This window comes from Globicephala melas, chromosome 3 (assembly GCF_963455315.2).
Source record: "Globicephala melas chromosome 3, mGloMel1.2, whole genome shotgun sequence".
Lineage (NCBI taxonomy): Eukaryota > Metazoa > Chordata > Mammalia > Artiodactyla > Delphinidae > Globicephala > Globicephala melas.
The window spans coordinates 165,667,218-165,682,681 of record NC_083316.1 but is presented as its reverse complement, the minus strand read 5'-3'; the positions used below and the strand labels follow the sequence as shown (position 1 = coordinate 165,682,681).

The following is a 15,464-nucleotide window of genomic DNA, read 5'->3' as shown; positions in this document are numbered from 1 at the left end:
CGCCATGCAGGCCAGCAACCTGCACGCGCACGCGGACTCCCGCGCCCGCACCGGCCTCTCCCCCGCGCGCGCCCACTGCGGCAGGCCGGCGCTTCCGGAGCGCGCCAGCGAGCAGATCCGCGGCGCGCGCCTCATCTTCGACCGCGACTCGGTGCCGTCCCGCGACCGAGCCAAGCTGCCCATCCCGCCCAGCGCGCACCAGGAGTTCTTCTCGCTCCACGACATTTGCCCGAAGCTCCGCGAGCCCTCCTGCCTCTTCGGTGAGCGCGCGCCCGGGCACGCTAGGCAATTTACCCAACACAATGGTTCTCATGGCGAGCGGGGATTCTGTGCCCAGCCCGGCGGACGTTTGGCAATGCCTGGGGATCATATTTTGGTCTTCACGACTGGGCGTGGGGGTGGAGGGAGAAGGCGGTACCATCAGGGAGCGGCTGGAGGCCCGGGATGCTGCTAAACATCCTACCACGCACAGGAGAGCTTTCCACAGTAAAGAATTATCCAGCCCCAAATGTCAATAGTGCAGAGGCTGAGACACACTGGAAGCTCCTTAAGCCTCAGTTTCCGCATCCACATAATAGGCATGTCTCCCGAATCTCTCCAGGGTGCTATGCGGTGGCCCGAAGTCATGAAAGCTGGTTTGGGGTCAGACAAATCTGCTAAGTGTCCCCCACCACCACCCCAGCCCTGCGACCTTAGTAGTTGTGTGACTCTGAGCAAGTCGATCTCTCCCGGCCTCAGTTCACTCACCTGCAAAGTGGGTGCAACAACAGGGCCCCACTTTATAGTTATTGGTGAAGCCGAAAGGGCCCCGAGTGCAGAATATGCCTGTCAAATACTGAGCGCTCAACAAAGGGTCGCTGTCATGCATATGATTTTCCAGTTCTGTGATACAGAGGACCTTCTGGTAGACATCACTAGTCAGAGACCCTCCAAGCTGGGTTCACGGATTGTCAGTTGGATTTGACTCCACCTGGTTCTGAATTTCTATTATTTCTGGCAGGTTATTTGACCTCTCCGAGCTTCAAGGAGGCTTCAGGTGGGGGGGGGGAATAATATCGGCCCCCCAAATGAGGTGCAAAGCACTTAACCTAGGTACTGGGCTCAAAACTTGGTAGTTATTCTTGTTGTCATTATTATTATTATTATTATTGGCCACACCGTGCGGCTTGCGGGATCTCAGTTCCCCGACCAGGGATTGAACCCGGGTCACAGCAGTGAAAGCCCAGAATCCTAACCACTAGTCCACCAAGGAACACCCTTGTTCTCATTATTTTTTATTATTTTGGAAGTGGGAGCACAGGAGACAGGATGACAGCACCTCCTACCAGAGACAGTTCCAGGCCCTTCCAGGCCCACTTGCCTTGACGTGTAAGAGGGTAAATTGAGGCTGGGCTGGTGCTGCTGGCGGCGGGGGGAGCAGAGGTGGGCGCTGGGTGGTCTTGCCCTTCCCACCCCTGTCCTCCCACAGGCCTCCTCCAGCATAGAACTGGGAGACTTCAAGATTGGCTATGGGCCCATGTGTGCAGAGCAGAAACAAGCCTACAGGCCCCAGGTTCTGCCCCCAGACAGGTACAAAGGGACCATGGCCTACTACTAAGATGGGGCAAACGGCTCTCAACGACATGTGGGATGTGTCACCTAAGGCTCTAGGGCCAATGCTGTGCCTTTGAATTCTCCATCACCCACAGGCAAGACCCACTATTATGCCACACTTCCCACGATTAGCACCCCACAGCTCGGCCATTAGAAAGCCCGTCCCTCTCTCCTTTTTCCTGGGAGTTGCATGGGCCCAGATCAGATGGGTCCTCCTTCTCCCACCTCCTTATCTGCAGGTATGACAAGGCCCAGGCCTCAGCCCACATCCACTGTGTGAATATTCGACCTGGAGATGGCCTCTTCCACGACAGGACCACCAAGGGTGAACACTTCTATGTCCGGGAGCCAGGTGAGAGCCTGCTGCCTGCCCCGCCCCTCACTCCCACAGCAGCCTCTCAGAGCTGCTCAAGACCTACTCTGCCAGTGGCAGAGCCTTTTGTTCTTCACCACGACCTGACTCCGGAGTCGCACATCCTGGAAGGAAATGGGTGCCCTGGTCCGGGCAGCCTCACCACCTCCACGCACTTCTTCCACGGCCAGGTCAGCAGGAAGGGGAAGAAGGCAGCAGGGCTCGTCAGGGAAAAGGGCTTCCCAAGCAGAGTGAATAGTAGCAAGTGCAAAGGCCCTGAGGTGGGAGGGAGCTTGACATGCGTGCGGGCATCTCCTGGATCTGTTTGTGTGAAGTAGGGTGAGTCGCTTAACCCTCCAAACCTCAGTGGCTCTGCCTGTAAATTGAGATAACAGTACCAACTCCCAGCGCCATCACGTAGGACCCAGAGAGAGTGTGAGCCGTCCAAGGTCTCACAGCGCCCACTTCTGCCCTCCGTCCTGGCCATGGGACATCCCTGACACCGGGAGCTTCCCAGATGCCATGTGGTCCTACAGCCGCTGCCCGCGACCAAGCCACCCAGCCGCCACATGCCTCATGAGAAATTGCAGAGTCACATAACCCTAGGGGAGCCGTCGCTGCTCGGACAGTTCTTCCAGACCTCCATGGGCACAGACTATTTACCCCCTGGGATGCAGAAGCCGCCGAAAGCGCTCAACCTCCGCTTGCTGCAGAGCAACCTGCCCCAGGGCACAGGCGGTGAGCGCGGGACCCACCTCGGAAGCCCCGCCCTTGGCCCAGCTGTGGTCCCGCCCCCGGCCAATCCCACCCCGCCCCCTGCCCGAGTCTGGCTCCGCCTCCTAAAGGGCTAGATCCCACCCCCTGAGCCAAGATTACCAACTCTGACCCTGAACAACCCCACTCCTTCGTGATCGTGACTCCCAACGCCCCCCCCCCCCCACACCCCGTCATGGCCCCACCGCTGCATGACTCCGCCCCTCTGGTCTGGCCCCGCCCCTCTCCATATCCGCCCTCTCCTGACTCTTACCCCTCCTCTTCTGGGACACTCTGGCTCCGCCCCATGACCAGCTAGCCTATTCTTCCTGCCCACCCCTCCCCCCCAGCCCCCGACCCTCGCTAGTCTACCCTTGCCCCGCCCCTGGCGTCCTCAGCCCTATCCTGGCTGCCCCATCCTCCCCGCCTCAGAATCCATCCTCCTCCCCTGACAACGTCAGCACTAGCCCAGGCGTCGCCCTTGAACCCTTACCCCATCCTTAGTCTCCCATGTCCCTTCCCCCTGGGCCCTGCCTTTCCCCCCTCAGCCCCTCAGCTCAGCCACCCCTCCCAAATCTCCAGAAACAGATTTTTTAACCATGAACCAGAAGCTGCTGAGGCCACACAGAATAGGTCCAGCCGCCATGACTGAGGAGATGCTACCGTGGGTGAGGGAGGGGGAGGGGTATCTCTCTAAGCAGGTAACCCCCGAAATCAGTGTCGAGTTATCTCAGGAAAATTATAGCATCAACTCAGACTCAGTTACTGTCAAGTCTGCTCAGGGTCACTCTAGGCTCACCCCAGGCTCAGGGTCATCTTAATGTCATCCCAGTCCCAGGTCATCTCTAGCTCAGCCCCAGGGTCATGTCAGGGTCAGCTTCGTATCACCAGCCACAGTTATACTCCAAGCCAGGGGTTAGCTCAGAGTCACCTACGGTCAACCCAGCCCTGGGGTCATTCCAGGGGCCCACCTGCTTTCTCTCCAGCTTCTCATCCAGCTCCTGGGTCAGCCCAACCTGGGGTTCCCTTTTGCCCACCTCCCCAGGACCCAATCGTCAGCCGTTCCCCACTCTTCGATGTTCCCAAGGTGGTGCGGGAACTACAGGGTGGCCAGGGTGGGCCAGCCATCCTCCAGGCTGCCCTGCCAGGCTCCCCATCCTGACTCCACAGTGCAAGTATAGCCACTCGGAGCCCCCGCTGGGTAGACAGCGCTTCTTCTCGACCCTAAACAAGGATGAGTTTGCTTTCAAGTACCAGGGCCCAGGAGTGCTGAGATGGGACGACCTCCAGGAGAGTCATGTGCCCCTGGGCTCCCCTCGCCAGTGGGGCTGTGGGGCTGGGAAGGTGGACCCTCGGGCCCCCCAGACCCCTACCTACCCATGCCACAGCCAGCAATAAACACCACTTTGGCAACATCCCACCACTTTCCATCAGTCAGCCATGAAAGAGGATAGGGTGCCTGTGGGGTTGGTGAGAGAACGTACGGGAGAGAATGACTCCATGGAGAAGCCCTGAATTTCCGCAGACCCTGGGTGTCATCCCACTCTGGGCAGGGAGGCCATCTCAGTTTGTGCAAAAGCTTGGTGGTCTGACACTTGTAAGGTGTTCAGGTGATACCACAAGTTCTTTCTTTCTTTCTTTTATTCTTTTTTTTTTTTTTTTTTTTGGCTGTGCCACAGGGCTTGTGGGATCTTACTTCCTCAACCAGGGATTGAACCCGGGTCCATGTCAGTGAAAGCGCCGAGTCTTAACCACTGGACCGCTAGGGAATTCTCGCTGCCAAAAGTTCTGAATGGTGTGGGAGGATGGAGTTACAGTGTTGAATGGAGGCAGCGTGGTGAGAGGTTGAGAATGTAGGCTCCTGGGGCTGAATGGACAGAGTGCAAATCCTGACTCCTCCCTGTCCTGGAAAGTAGTCCTGGGCAAGTCATTTGACCCCTCTGAGCCTCTCTTTGCTCATCTGTAAAATGGAGATAAACAATAGCTCTCTCTCATTAGATTGTTGTAAATGAGAAATGTACACACTGGTTAGTGTGCGTGGCTGGGGGTCAAGAAGGGAGAGCTTCCTTTCCGAGGATGAAGGTAAGGAGGGTGTAGGATGGAGCTCAATCATTGAGAGACTGGGTGAGGCTCAGAGGGGGCATGAAAGGGTGGACATGCTGAGAATGGCCCAGCAATGTCCCCTATTGTGAGCAGAGGCTGGAAGCTGAATGGTTGGTGCACTGGCTGGCTGGGCAGCTGGCGCCCAGATCACAGCTGGGTCCAGGGGCACATCAACAAAAGTCATCAGCATGTGATCAGGCCCAAGGGGGTAGGTGTTCAGCCAGAGACAGAATGAAAAGGGTGGAAAGGAGGAGTATGGGGTGGAGACTTGAAGCTGGTGAGTATGTCAAGGACATCAAGTATGTCAAGGACTAGTACCTTGGACAGCACCCCACCTTGAAAGTCTTGGGGTCTGATGAATCACCACCAAGAAGCCAGATCTGTCTGGGACGATAAGATGGGCCTTGGAGGCCCTGCCTCTGCAGGCTGTTGAGAATCTGGTTTCAGGGAATGAACACGGTTCCCTGACCCTGTAGACAGACCTTTAAAGACCAAGGCCCCCAATCCAATGGGCCACTAAGAGCCAACCTCAAGCCTGGCCAGGAGACCTTTCCCCATGGGCAGCAATCCTGTGAGACCAGCTTGTCACTTCCACAGGAAGGAGAGGAGTCCAGTTTGGGGTCCCACGGGGACAAGATGGACCTTTCGGCTGCAGTCATGGTATCCATGTCGACCATGAGAGGGTCTGCTAGAGGCAGAACACCTCTTCTGCTTGCTTCCACTAATGATGTAGATGACACTCGTCTGAATTGCCTCATGATAAAACAAGCTTTCTCAGTCTCGGCACTATGGACATTCTGGATAGGATCATTCTTTGCGGTTGGAGACTGTCTTGTGCATTGTAGGGTGCTTGGCATCGTCCCTGAACTCTACCCACTCCATGCCAGTAGCACATTCCTTCTCCCCCCCCCCCAGTTGTGACAGCCAAAATTGTCTCCAGACATTGCCAAATGTCCCTTGGGGGGAAAAGTCACCCCTGGTTGAGAACCACTGCAATAAACCCATCCTACAATGATTCCTAGGATAAAATTAGGCTCTCCTGGTAAAGCCGGTCTGCTTGTTGACCAGACTACATGTACAAAAAGCTTTCCCTTTTTGCCTTGCCTGCCAGGAAGCTCAGAAAGCTTGCTTTGATTCCATGTAGCTCCAGTTGCAGGATTATGTGTACTCCTGCCTGGTTCTAGGAATGGTTTCAACTACCGAGACATCAGATGAGAAATAATGGGTAGGAGTTACAAGGAAGCAGATTTCAGCACAACTTGAAGCATTTTCTAACAATGGAACTGACCAGCCCCCGGATGGGTTGCCAGGAAAAAACAGAAACTTTACTCAAGATGTCTTCAGTACAGAAAGACACTACATTATGATGATTCTGGATGTATTCTATGGATTTATGTCTATCCCTCCTATATCCCACTTACCCCCCAGAAAAGGCATTTCATATGAACTACAAAAACTAAAAAGACTTACGAAATAAGATGAGTAAAATAGTATTGAACATGGGAAAACAGATTAAATTTTAAAGGAAAACATTTTGTCAATGGTAATCATTGCTAAGCAGCAGACTTGTCTTTTTCTGTCCCTAGGCAAATGATTTCATGCTCGACCCTCACTTTCCTCATCTGTAAAATGGGGATGGCAACAGTTCCTCCTTCATGGGGTGGTTACGAGGAGTAAATAAAATGTGCGTGTACCATTCTTTTATATATATATATATTTATTTATTTTATTTTGGCTGCGTTGGGTCTTCGTTGCTGCGTGCAGGCTTTCTCTAGTTGCAACGAGCGGGGGCTACTCTTCGTTGCAGTGTGCAGGCTTCTCATTGCGGTGGCTTCTCTTGTGGAGCACGGGCTCTAGGCGCGTGGGCTTCAGTAGTTGTGGCTCGCGGGCTCTAGAGCACAGGCTCAGCGGCCATGGCGCACGGGCTTAGTTGCTCCGCGGCATGTGGGATCTTCCCGGACCAGGGCTCAAACCCGTGTCCCCTGCATTGGCAGGCGGATTCTTAACCACTACACCAACAGGGAAGCCCTCATATACCATTCTTAAAACAGGGCCTCGCACTTGGCTGCAGCTCAATAAACAGTGCCTAAATTTTGTTAATGTCTTGGGTATTTTTGTTGCAAGTGTCAGAAACCCAGCTGTATCTGCTCAAGCAGAAAGGGATTTTATTGACTTAGAAACAAGAAAGTCTGTAATTAGGTCTAACATCAAGCCTGCTAATTCCTCATCAGGCATGCTCTCTCCCTTGCCGCCTCTCAGTCCAAGCAGTGGCAAAAAACAAAAGCAAAAACAATACAAAACAAAACGCAAATCCTAATGATTAAAGCCCCAAAGGAAGGGGTGGAGGTCTTCCCCTCAACTCCTCACGTTAGAATTTAACAACCCTCTGACTGGCCCATTTGAGTCACATGTCCAGCTGTGAACCAATCACTGTGTCCAGAGGGATGGAATGCTGCGATTGGATGCCTGGGTGATTTGGTTCTCCAAACCTCACCAGGATCTTGGAGTCTGGAGCCCAATCTTGCTGGATCCTGTCTCCTAGCAACAGACCTGTGCCTGCCCAGCCCCACAGCATCTATCTTGCCCCAGGTTACAATCTAGAGGGCAGAAAGACTCAGCCAATAGGCTCTTCCCAATGAGGTTAATTGTGCCTAATAGACAGGCAGTGTTCAGTGTTCAATGCTTGAAAGGCTGAGGCATTAAGAGCCCACCGGATCTCTGATAATCCCAATCTTATCTCCCCATCTCAGTACTAACTTCCTCTTTTAGATTGGGGCAGAGAATTCAGCCGTAGCAATCTCACAAAATTGAGCAGGTGCTAGACTCTGCTTTAAGAAGGTGCTCATAGGGACTTCCCTGGTGGCACAGTGGTTAAGAATCCGCCTGCCAATGCAGGGGACACGGGTTCGATCCCTGGTCCGGGAAGATCCCACATGCCGCGGAGCAACTAAGCCCGTGTGCCACAACTACTGAGCCTGTGCTCTAGAGCCCGCAAGCCACAACTACTGAAGCCTACACGCCTAGAGCTCGTGCTCCGCAACAAGAGAAGCCACCGCAATGAGAAGCCCATGCACCGTGACAGAGTACTGCCCATGTGCAGCAGTAAAGACCCAGTGTAGCCAAATAAATAAATATAAATAAATGTATAAAAAAAGGAGCACAGCCTTTCTCACCTTCTGAGATGGTCCACACTCTGTCTGTGGAGTGTGTTTCTCTCTAAATAAATCTACTTCTTTTTTTAAAAAAAAAAAAAAAAAAAAAAAAAAAAAAAAAAGGAGCACATAGAGGTAGCTTGTGTCTATCTCATAAGACCTTGCCGAAGACTTCATGAAAGCTCCCACATGTTCCAACATCCTGATATTTTCCTCCAAAGCCGCTTGAGACGCAGTCTCAGGTGACACACAGAGTGCGAAGATAAAACGGGCAACGATTTAATCGGCCATTTTTCTTCAACATAACAGATTTCTGGTTTCCTGAGCAAGGCCCTTCTACAGGGCTGCCACATATATCTGGGGAGGTTGTGCACTGCACAAGTCTTGAAGGCCTATTCACTTTATAATGAATATATATGTCAAGGTGGCCCTGGCCCTCTACTTCACCTTTGTTCAGCCAATTTCACATTTTAAGTTATTTCCTTCAATACCCTTCCCTTTTCTGGAAATCATGTCTAAATTAGTCAAGACTGTCATGACTGCAAGAGACAGAAACCCACTAAACTAGCTCAAATACCCAGGAAATTTGTTGGCTGGAAAGACTGTGAGCTTTCCGGCTTCAGGTACGGCTATGTCCAAGAGCTCAACCAATATAGCTAGAGCTGTCTCTCTGTCTCTCACCTCTACATCCTGGTATAGATTGGCTTCAGTCTGCAGACTGTTCTTCCAGACAACTGAGGAAGGTGGGTGCAGGCAGAAGGAAGCCAATAAACAGCTCATGATCCCAAAGGAAGAAAGAGATTCTCCAACCTCATGACTTCGTCCCAGCCCTCATTGTGGCCGGGGGGTGGGGTTCTTGGGTTGGTAAGTTTAGATCGCATGGTACTGGGGGGGCACGGGTTAGACACGGGTCCATCTGGAGTAGTGGAGGGGGCTCCACAAAGGGAAAGCGAGGTGCTGAGAGACATACTGGGCAGACTGAAATGACAGCTGTCATTACAAGTATTATTTGTAATGGGATCATCCAGTAGGATGAAGAACAAGCGACATAATCCAATTGCAGTTTCAAGTCTCTCAGATCTGCTGCTGGCTTCTCCACAGAGAGCTGGAAAGCAGGTCTCAGGCCACAAGTTCAGCCCAGATCTAGAAGGTTCTGGAAGGAAGAGCGAAGTCTCCTGGAGGCCTGATTTGCACGCAAGGGTAGGTGTTGTCCAAATTCGTCAAAGACCATCAGAAGCACGCCTGTAGTCAAAAAAAATTTTTTTAGCTTGCGCAGCAAGGAAGATCCCGTAGCGGGGAACCATGGGGCATCTCCAGAAGAGTTGGGGGACAGGAGGGCATCTTTTAGGATTCAGGCTTGTGCTGGGTAATTTTAAGAAGAGGAGAGTAGAAGCAGCTCTAGCCTGGTGCTGTCAGCAAGCAGGGAGCAGATCGGCGACTGGGACTGGGTATTTTGGTGATTCTTATCTCAGAAGTGGGAGGATGGACATGCGGCCATCATTAGGAAGAAGCGGCGGTCATCTGAGTTAGTTGCGGGGGGGAGAGGAGGGGGTGTGTGTTCATTTTTGTGGTTGCAGAGTGTCCTTGTGTCTATCTCGGCTCAGGCGCGGTCACAGAGCGGCCTTGTGTGATCATTGTTTATATTCTGGGATCGTTGTTTATGTTCAGGGAAGAACATCTCACGGCCCAGCTGCCAGCTGCCAGGGCTGTATTTCACTCCCTCCTCACGGGGATCTGTGTCTCCAGGTAAAGTCTGCCCGGAGTGCTTCCCAGATCTGGTCTAGGCTTCAGAGGGAGCATCAGGCACGGGGAGTCCACCAGTGACAGCGGTGCGTGACCAGGGAGGAGAAGGAGGAAACACTCAGTATCCCCAACTCTTTTCCTTGGAGGAGGAGTCTTAGAGGGAAATGCTGGACTGAGCAAAGATACACAAGTTTGTAAATTCTCAGCGTCTTGACTATGCTGATGTGCGTGGCCAGTCTGCAAGACAGAGAGAGAATGTTCGGTGTTTCTTGAAACCAGAGAGAGTCAGAGACCTGGGCAGGAGGCAGAGACAGGGAGAGAGAAGAGGATAGAGACACAGAGGGACAGAGGCAGAAAAAGTGAGGGCAAGAGAGTCAAAGAGATTGAAATGGAGAGAGACATAGAAATAGAGGGACAGAGCGACAGAGAAGGAACAGAGAGAGAGAGGAAGAGGCGGAGAGGGATCGAGAGCGGCTGAGAGAGACGCAGAAGAGGAGAGGCCGCGGCGGGGACAGCGCGGGCGGGGCGCGGCGCAGACAAAGGCGCGGCCGCGCGGCCGGGTGGCCGGGCCGGGACAAAGGCTGGCCCGGGGGGAGGCGGGGGCAGCGATGGCGACGGCCGAGGCGGACGCGGGCGAACTACAAGTCCCAGCAGCTCCCGCTGCGGCCCTCGGCCGGCCCCTCTCGCTCCCTGGGAGCGCTTGGCGGGGCCGCAGGGCCGAGGGGGCCGCCGGCGGGGCTGGCGGGCGGGGGGCTTCCTGCGGGCCCTGGGGGCGCCGGCGGGCGCGGCGGGCCGGGCTGGGGCGAGGGGCGCCGGGTGAGTGTCCCCGTGAGCTGGTCGGGCGGGCGGCGGCCGCGATGGGGCGGGGGTGAGGGGGGCGGGCGGGCAGGGGGCCCCGGCGCGGGGCGCGGCCCTGGGCGACCTCTGTCCACCCCCTTCCCTCGCCTCGCGCGCCGCCAGCCCCGGCCCGGGAGAGCAGAGACGCCGGCGCGATGGGAGGGGGCCGCGCGACCCGCGGGCCTAGCGCGCCGGTTCCGCCGCTGCGGCCCCGGGGGAGGGCCCGGCCCGAGCTGGGCGCCGTCAATCGGGAGGTATGGGGGTGGGGGGAGAACCCCTGACTTGGGGTGGGGACGGGAGTCCAGGACGCCCGCCTCCCCTGGAGGCGCTCCAGACCCCCCACCCCAGGAACCCAGAAGTGGCCCCAGGTATTGTTCTCCTCATCCTTCAGCCTGGGGTAGGGAGTTCAGGAAGCCCATCTTCAAGAGGGGGATCCAGGGGTTCCCTTCCTCCCCCACGACCCCAGTTATTGTTCCCCTCACTCTCCAGTCTTGGGGTCCAGAGTTCTGGAAGCCCCTTCCCCAGGAGGTGATCCAGGGTTCCACCTGCCCCCCAGGAACTCAGAGAAGGATCCCAGTTCTCTCTCCTCCCAGCGTGCAGCTCAGAGATGGGAATTCAGGAGCGAATCTTAGGGTCCCCCTGTCCCCTGGGAATCTAGGAAGGGACTCAGCACTGTCTCCTGACCCTCCGTCGTGGAAGTTAAGGAGGTGAACTAGGAACTCAGCCCTCTCTGTTTGCGTACCCACTCCCAGCTCTGGGGTTGTGGCTTGGGAGGTCCCCCTCCCCAGAAGGAGAGCCAGAGGTCCTCCCCTGTCTCCCAGGAATAGATCTATTTGTTGTTTTCTCCCCAGGCCTAGTCATGTGGTGGGCATCACCTCCCCTTCAGGTAATCCTGATTTCCTCCTGCTCCCCGGAAGGGATCCCAGCTTGTTTCTCTGCCCCCCTCCCTACCTCTAGCCATGGAGCTAGAATTCAGGATCTTCCTTCCAGGAGGGGACCAGAGTTCCTGACGCCCATTCCCGTACGTCGATCGTGGGGTCAGTCACTCAGGAATCTCCCCTTCCTAGGAGATGGCCCAGGGTCCCTCCAGTAACCCAAGAGGAGCCCCAGGTATTATTCTGCCCACCCCAGCTAGGGGTTAGAATTCAGGATCTTCTATCTACTTGGGCAAACAGGTACACCGACACCTGTCCCTACCCTCCTGGCTGATGGATCCATGGGTCTCCCTGCTCCCTCCAGGGGTCCCACATATTATATCCCCGCACTCACTCTAGCTTTAGAAATCTGCATTCAGGATCTTCTATCTAAGATAGAATACAGGTGTTTGGACTCAGTCCTACCCCAGAATTGTAAGGTTTGGAATTCACGTTGTCTCTTCCCCAGGAAGCAAGCCAGGGGTCTTTCTGCACTCCCCCAGTGAGGAGTACCAGTTGTTGTTTGCCCCCGCCCCACTTTTCCCCCAGATAGAGGCTTCAGAGGTCAGGATGCTTCTTCTCTAGGAGGTGAGCCAGGGGTCGCCCTCCCTACTAGGAGCCCCCAAACATGCCACCCCCAACTGTGGGAAGGAATTCAGGCCATGTACTTAGCAGAAAGCACGAGAACCCAGACACCCTCCCCTCTTCCCCATGAAGGGGCCATGGTCAAGGGGATAGGTATCTAGACTCTCTCTCCTCCACAGGACCCAAGCTGCCCACCAGAGGAGGAGCCCAGGATGGAGAGAGGGGCAGAGCCATGGAGCTGGGTACTGGAGACCTCTAGTGCTGGGTCCCACGACTTCTATCCAGGTGTGGGGCTGAGAAGGGAGTCCCCCCCTCCCCATGTCCCACCGGGTCCCTCTTCTCCCTGCCCTGGCGGGGGCGAGTGCAAAATCTCCCTGCAGTACAAGACAAGAGAATGATCCATGTGTGTGCCCCGGAGTGGGATCTGGGGCACGGTCTAGCCCCCTCTCCCTTCCCTGCTCAGGCTCCAAAAGAGACCCCCCGGTTCTCCAGAACCTACCTCCACTCACCTTCTGCCCTCACCCCGTAGAGCCTGCCCCGGAAGCAGCCAGCACTTCCACACCCGGGATGCGGCGTTCGGTCCTAGTCAGGAACCCAGGCCACAAAGGCCCGAGGCCCAATTATGAAGAGCTTGACTCCGACTCAGAAGACCTAGACCCCAAGAGTGAAGAGCTGGACCCAGTTTCTGAAAACCCAGAGCCTGAGCCGGAAGACCTCAACACTGTCTCTGAAGATGTGGACCCCAGCTATGAAGAGCTGGAGCCTGTCTCCGAGGATCTGGATCCCGATGTGGAAGCTCCGAGCTCCATCTCGGGGATCCATGACTCGGATCCCCAAGATCTCGACCCCATGTCTTCAAGTTTTGACGACCCAGACGTCATCGGCCCCGTCCCCCTGGTTCTCGACCCTAACAGCGACACCCTCAGTCCCGCTGCCACCCCAGACCTGGACCCCCTCTCGTCCGACCTCACTGCCACCCCCGAGGTCCTGGCCGCCGGCCCCGCGGTGCTCCCTGCACCTGCCAGCCCGCCCCGGCCCTTCTCCTGCCCGGATTGCGGGCGAGCCTTCCGCCGCAGCTCGGGTCTGAGCCAGCACCGCCGCACCCACAGCGGCGAGAAGCCTTACCGCTGCCCCGACTGCGGCAAGTCGTTCAGCCACGGCGCCACGCTGGCCCAGCACCGCGGCATCCACACGGGCGCGCGGCCCTACCAGTGCGCGGCGTGCGGCAAGGCCTTTGGCTGGCGCTCCACGCTGCTCAAGCACCGCAGCAGCCACAGCGGCGAGAAGCCGCACCACTGCCCTGTGTGCGGCAAAGCCTTCGGGCACGGTTCGCTGCTGGCGCAGCACCTGCGCACGCACGGCGGCCCGCGGCCGCACAAGTGCCCGGTGTGCGCCAAGGGCTTTGGGCAGGGCTCGGCGCTGCTGAAGCACCTGCGCACGCACACAGGTGAGCGGCCGTACCCGTGCCCGCAGTGCGGCAAGGCCTTTGGCCAGAGCTCCGCGCTGCTGCAGCACCAGCGCACACACACGGCCGAGCGCCCCTACCGCTGTCCCCACTGCGGCAAGGCCTTCGGCCAGAGTTCCAACCTGCAGCATCACCTGCGCATCCACACCGGCGAGCGGCCCTATGCCTGCCCCCACTGCTCCAAGGCCTTTGGGCAGAGTTCGGCGCTGCTGCAGCACCTGCACGTGCATTCGGGCGAGCGCCCCTACCGCTGCCAGCTCTGCGGCAAGGCCTTCGGCCAAGCCTCCAGCCTCACCAAGCACAAGCGAGTGCATGAGGGCGCGGCCGCTGCAGCTGCTGCGGCCGCCGCCGGTTTGGGCCTCAGCCCCGCTTCGATGTTGAGGCCGGGGCAGGTCTCCCTTCTGGGTCCTGATGCTGTCTCTGTGCTGGGTTCAGGCCTGGGCCTCAGCCCCGGCCCCAGCTCTGGCCTTGACCCTGACCCTGGCTCTGCGCTGGGCTCCCCCCCCAATCCCAGCCCCAAACCCATCCCTGGCTCTGGATCTACCCCCACCCCTGATTCTGTCAAATCTTCTGACCCTGAGCCTGGGCACAATGCCAATTCCGACCTTGTGGCCAGCCCCGATCACAGATCTGGTCCCAGCCCCGACCCGGATCCCGTGCCCAGCCCTGACCCCAGCTCTGAGTCCCACCCTGACCCCGGCTCTCCCACCCATGACACTGTCGGCGCAGTCCTCCCTACCGGTGAGAGCCCCGAGTGGGTGCAGGAGCAAGGGGCACTGCTGGGGCCTGATGGCTGAAGGGCATGCTGGCACCCACAGGGGCCTGGGAAAGTTGTGTGTTGTGCAGTTAGTAAAATCCTCCCACTGCCTCCTGGCTCTGTGTTGTGGTTCTCCTGTTGCTGTTTTTCCTCTGATGCACAGCCTCTTCTGGAGATGGGAGGGTATGGCCGGAGCCAAACATACAAATAGAACGTCAATGTCCTGGCTCCTCCCCCAATACCCTCCAGGCTTCCTAGCTTCCCCCACAAGGGCTCACACTGGTCCATCCCAGCAGTTGCCACTCCCTGCTCCCCCAGACCTGGCCACCCCAGTCAGGGGCAGACTTATCCTGTGGGTGATCTAACTCCCTTCCTTTTGGAGTTGGCTTTCCCAGGAATGGTGGGATTTCTGGCATGTTGACCGTCTAGTAGGCTGATGGTGGAGGCTGGTATGAAACCATGTGGGTGGCCCTGCCCCGTCTGCTCTCCTAACTTACCCCTTGCCCTTCAAAGCCCACATTGCAGGTACACCACGGGACAAAGGAGGGCACTCATTTATGCATCCAACAAACATCTGTTGATTGCTTGGGTCTCAGCAGGGAACAAGATAAGTATGGCCTTGGCCCTCACACAGCTCAGAGACCAAGTTTAGAAACATTTAAAAAGTAATTACAGAGTATGTTACATTCAACAAGAAGCATAACAAGACTTCTGATTTAGATGGCAGACAGCCTTCCCAAGGAAGGACTTTATAATCCCAATAACCTCTAATTTAATCATCAGTACTGTTTGCCCAGGCTTGTGCTATGCTCTAGCATTTTCTCATTTAATTCTCTCGGCAGCTCCACGAGGCAGGTAACTATGAATATTCCCATTTTGCAAATGAGGACGCTGAGGCACATGGCGTTCAAGGGACTTTTTGGAAGACCCAGAAGTGGTGGTTGGGAGCACCCAGATTTAAACCCAAATTGTCTGCCCTCCAGAGCCTAAGTTCTTAACCTTTATGCTCTAGGGCAAGATTGTGCAAAGGCCCTGGGGCCGTTGAGAGATGAGCTAGGGGAGGAGTTAGGTGGGGCCAGAACAGAAGGCCCTGGTAGACTGAAGAGGGGAGTTTGCTTGTCATCCCAGGGAAATGGGAAGCTACCAACAGGTTCTGACTGATACGAATTATTTTTTGAAGATGCTTCTGGCTGCTGGATGGCGAGTGGAA

General features: G+C 56.2%; 1 protein-coding gene across 8 annotated transcripts; it reads left to right on the top strand.

Annotated features, from left to right (window-relative positions):
• Nucleotides 1–123: 123 nt before the first annotated feature.
• Nucleotides 124–14,364, top strand: ZNF358 (zinc finger protein 358). 8 transcript variants are annotated; one of them, XM_060297240.1, is made up of 5 exons: nt 124–260; nt 1,833–1,945; nt 9,055–9,153; nt 12,212–12,317; nt 12,562–14,364. In XM_060297240.1, the coding sequence occupies exons 2-5, from the start codon at nt 1,889–1,891 to the stop codon at nt 14,292–14,294; spliced, it is 1,995 nt and encodes a 664-aa protein (XP_060153223.1). In that variant the 5' UTR covers nt 124–260; nt 1,833–1,888; the 3' UTR covers nt 14,295–14,364. The 8 variants fall into 8 exon arrangements, with proteins under 8 accessions (XP_060153223.1, XP_060153225.1, XP_069901431.1 ...); XM_060297242.1 differs by lacking the exon at nt 9,055–9,153; XM_070045330.1 differs by lacking the exons at nt 124–260; nt 1,833–1,945; nt 9,055–9,153 and adding an exon at nt 2,660–2,683.
• Nucleotides 14,365–15,464: the final 1,100 nt, after the last annotated feature.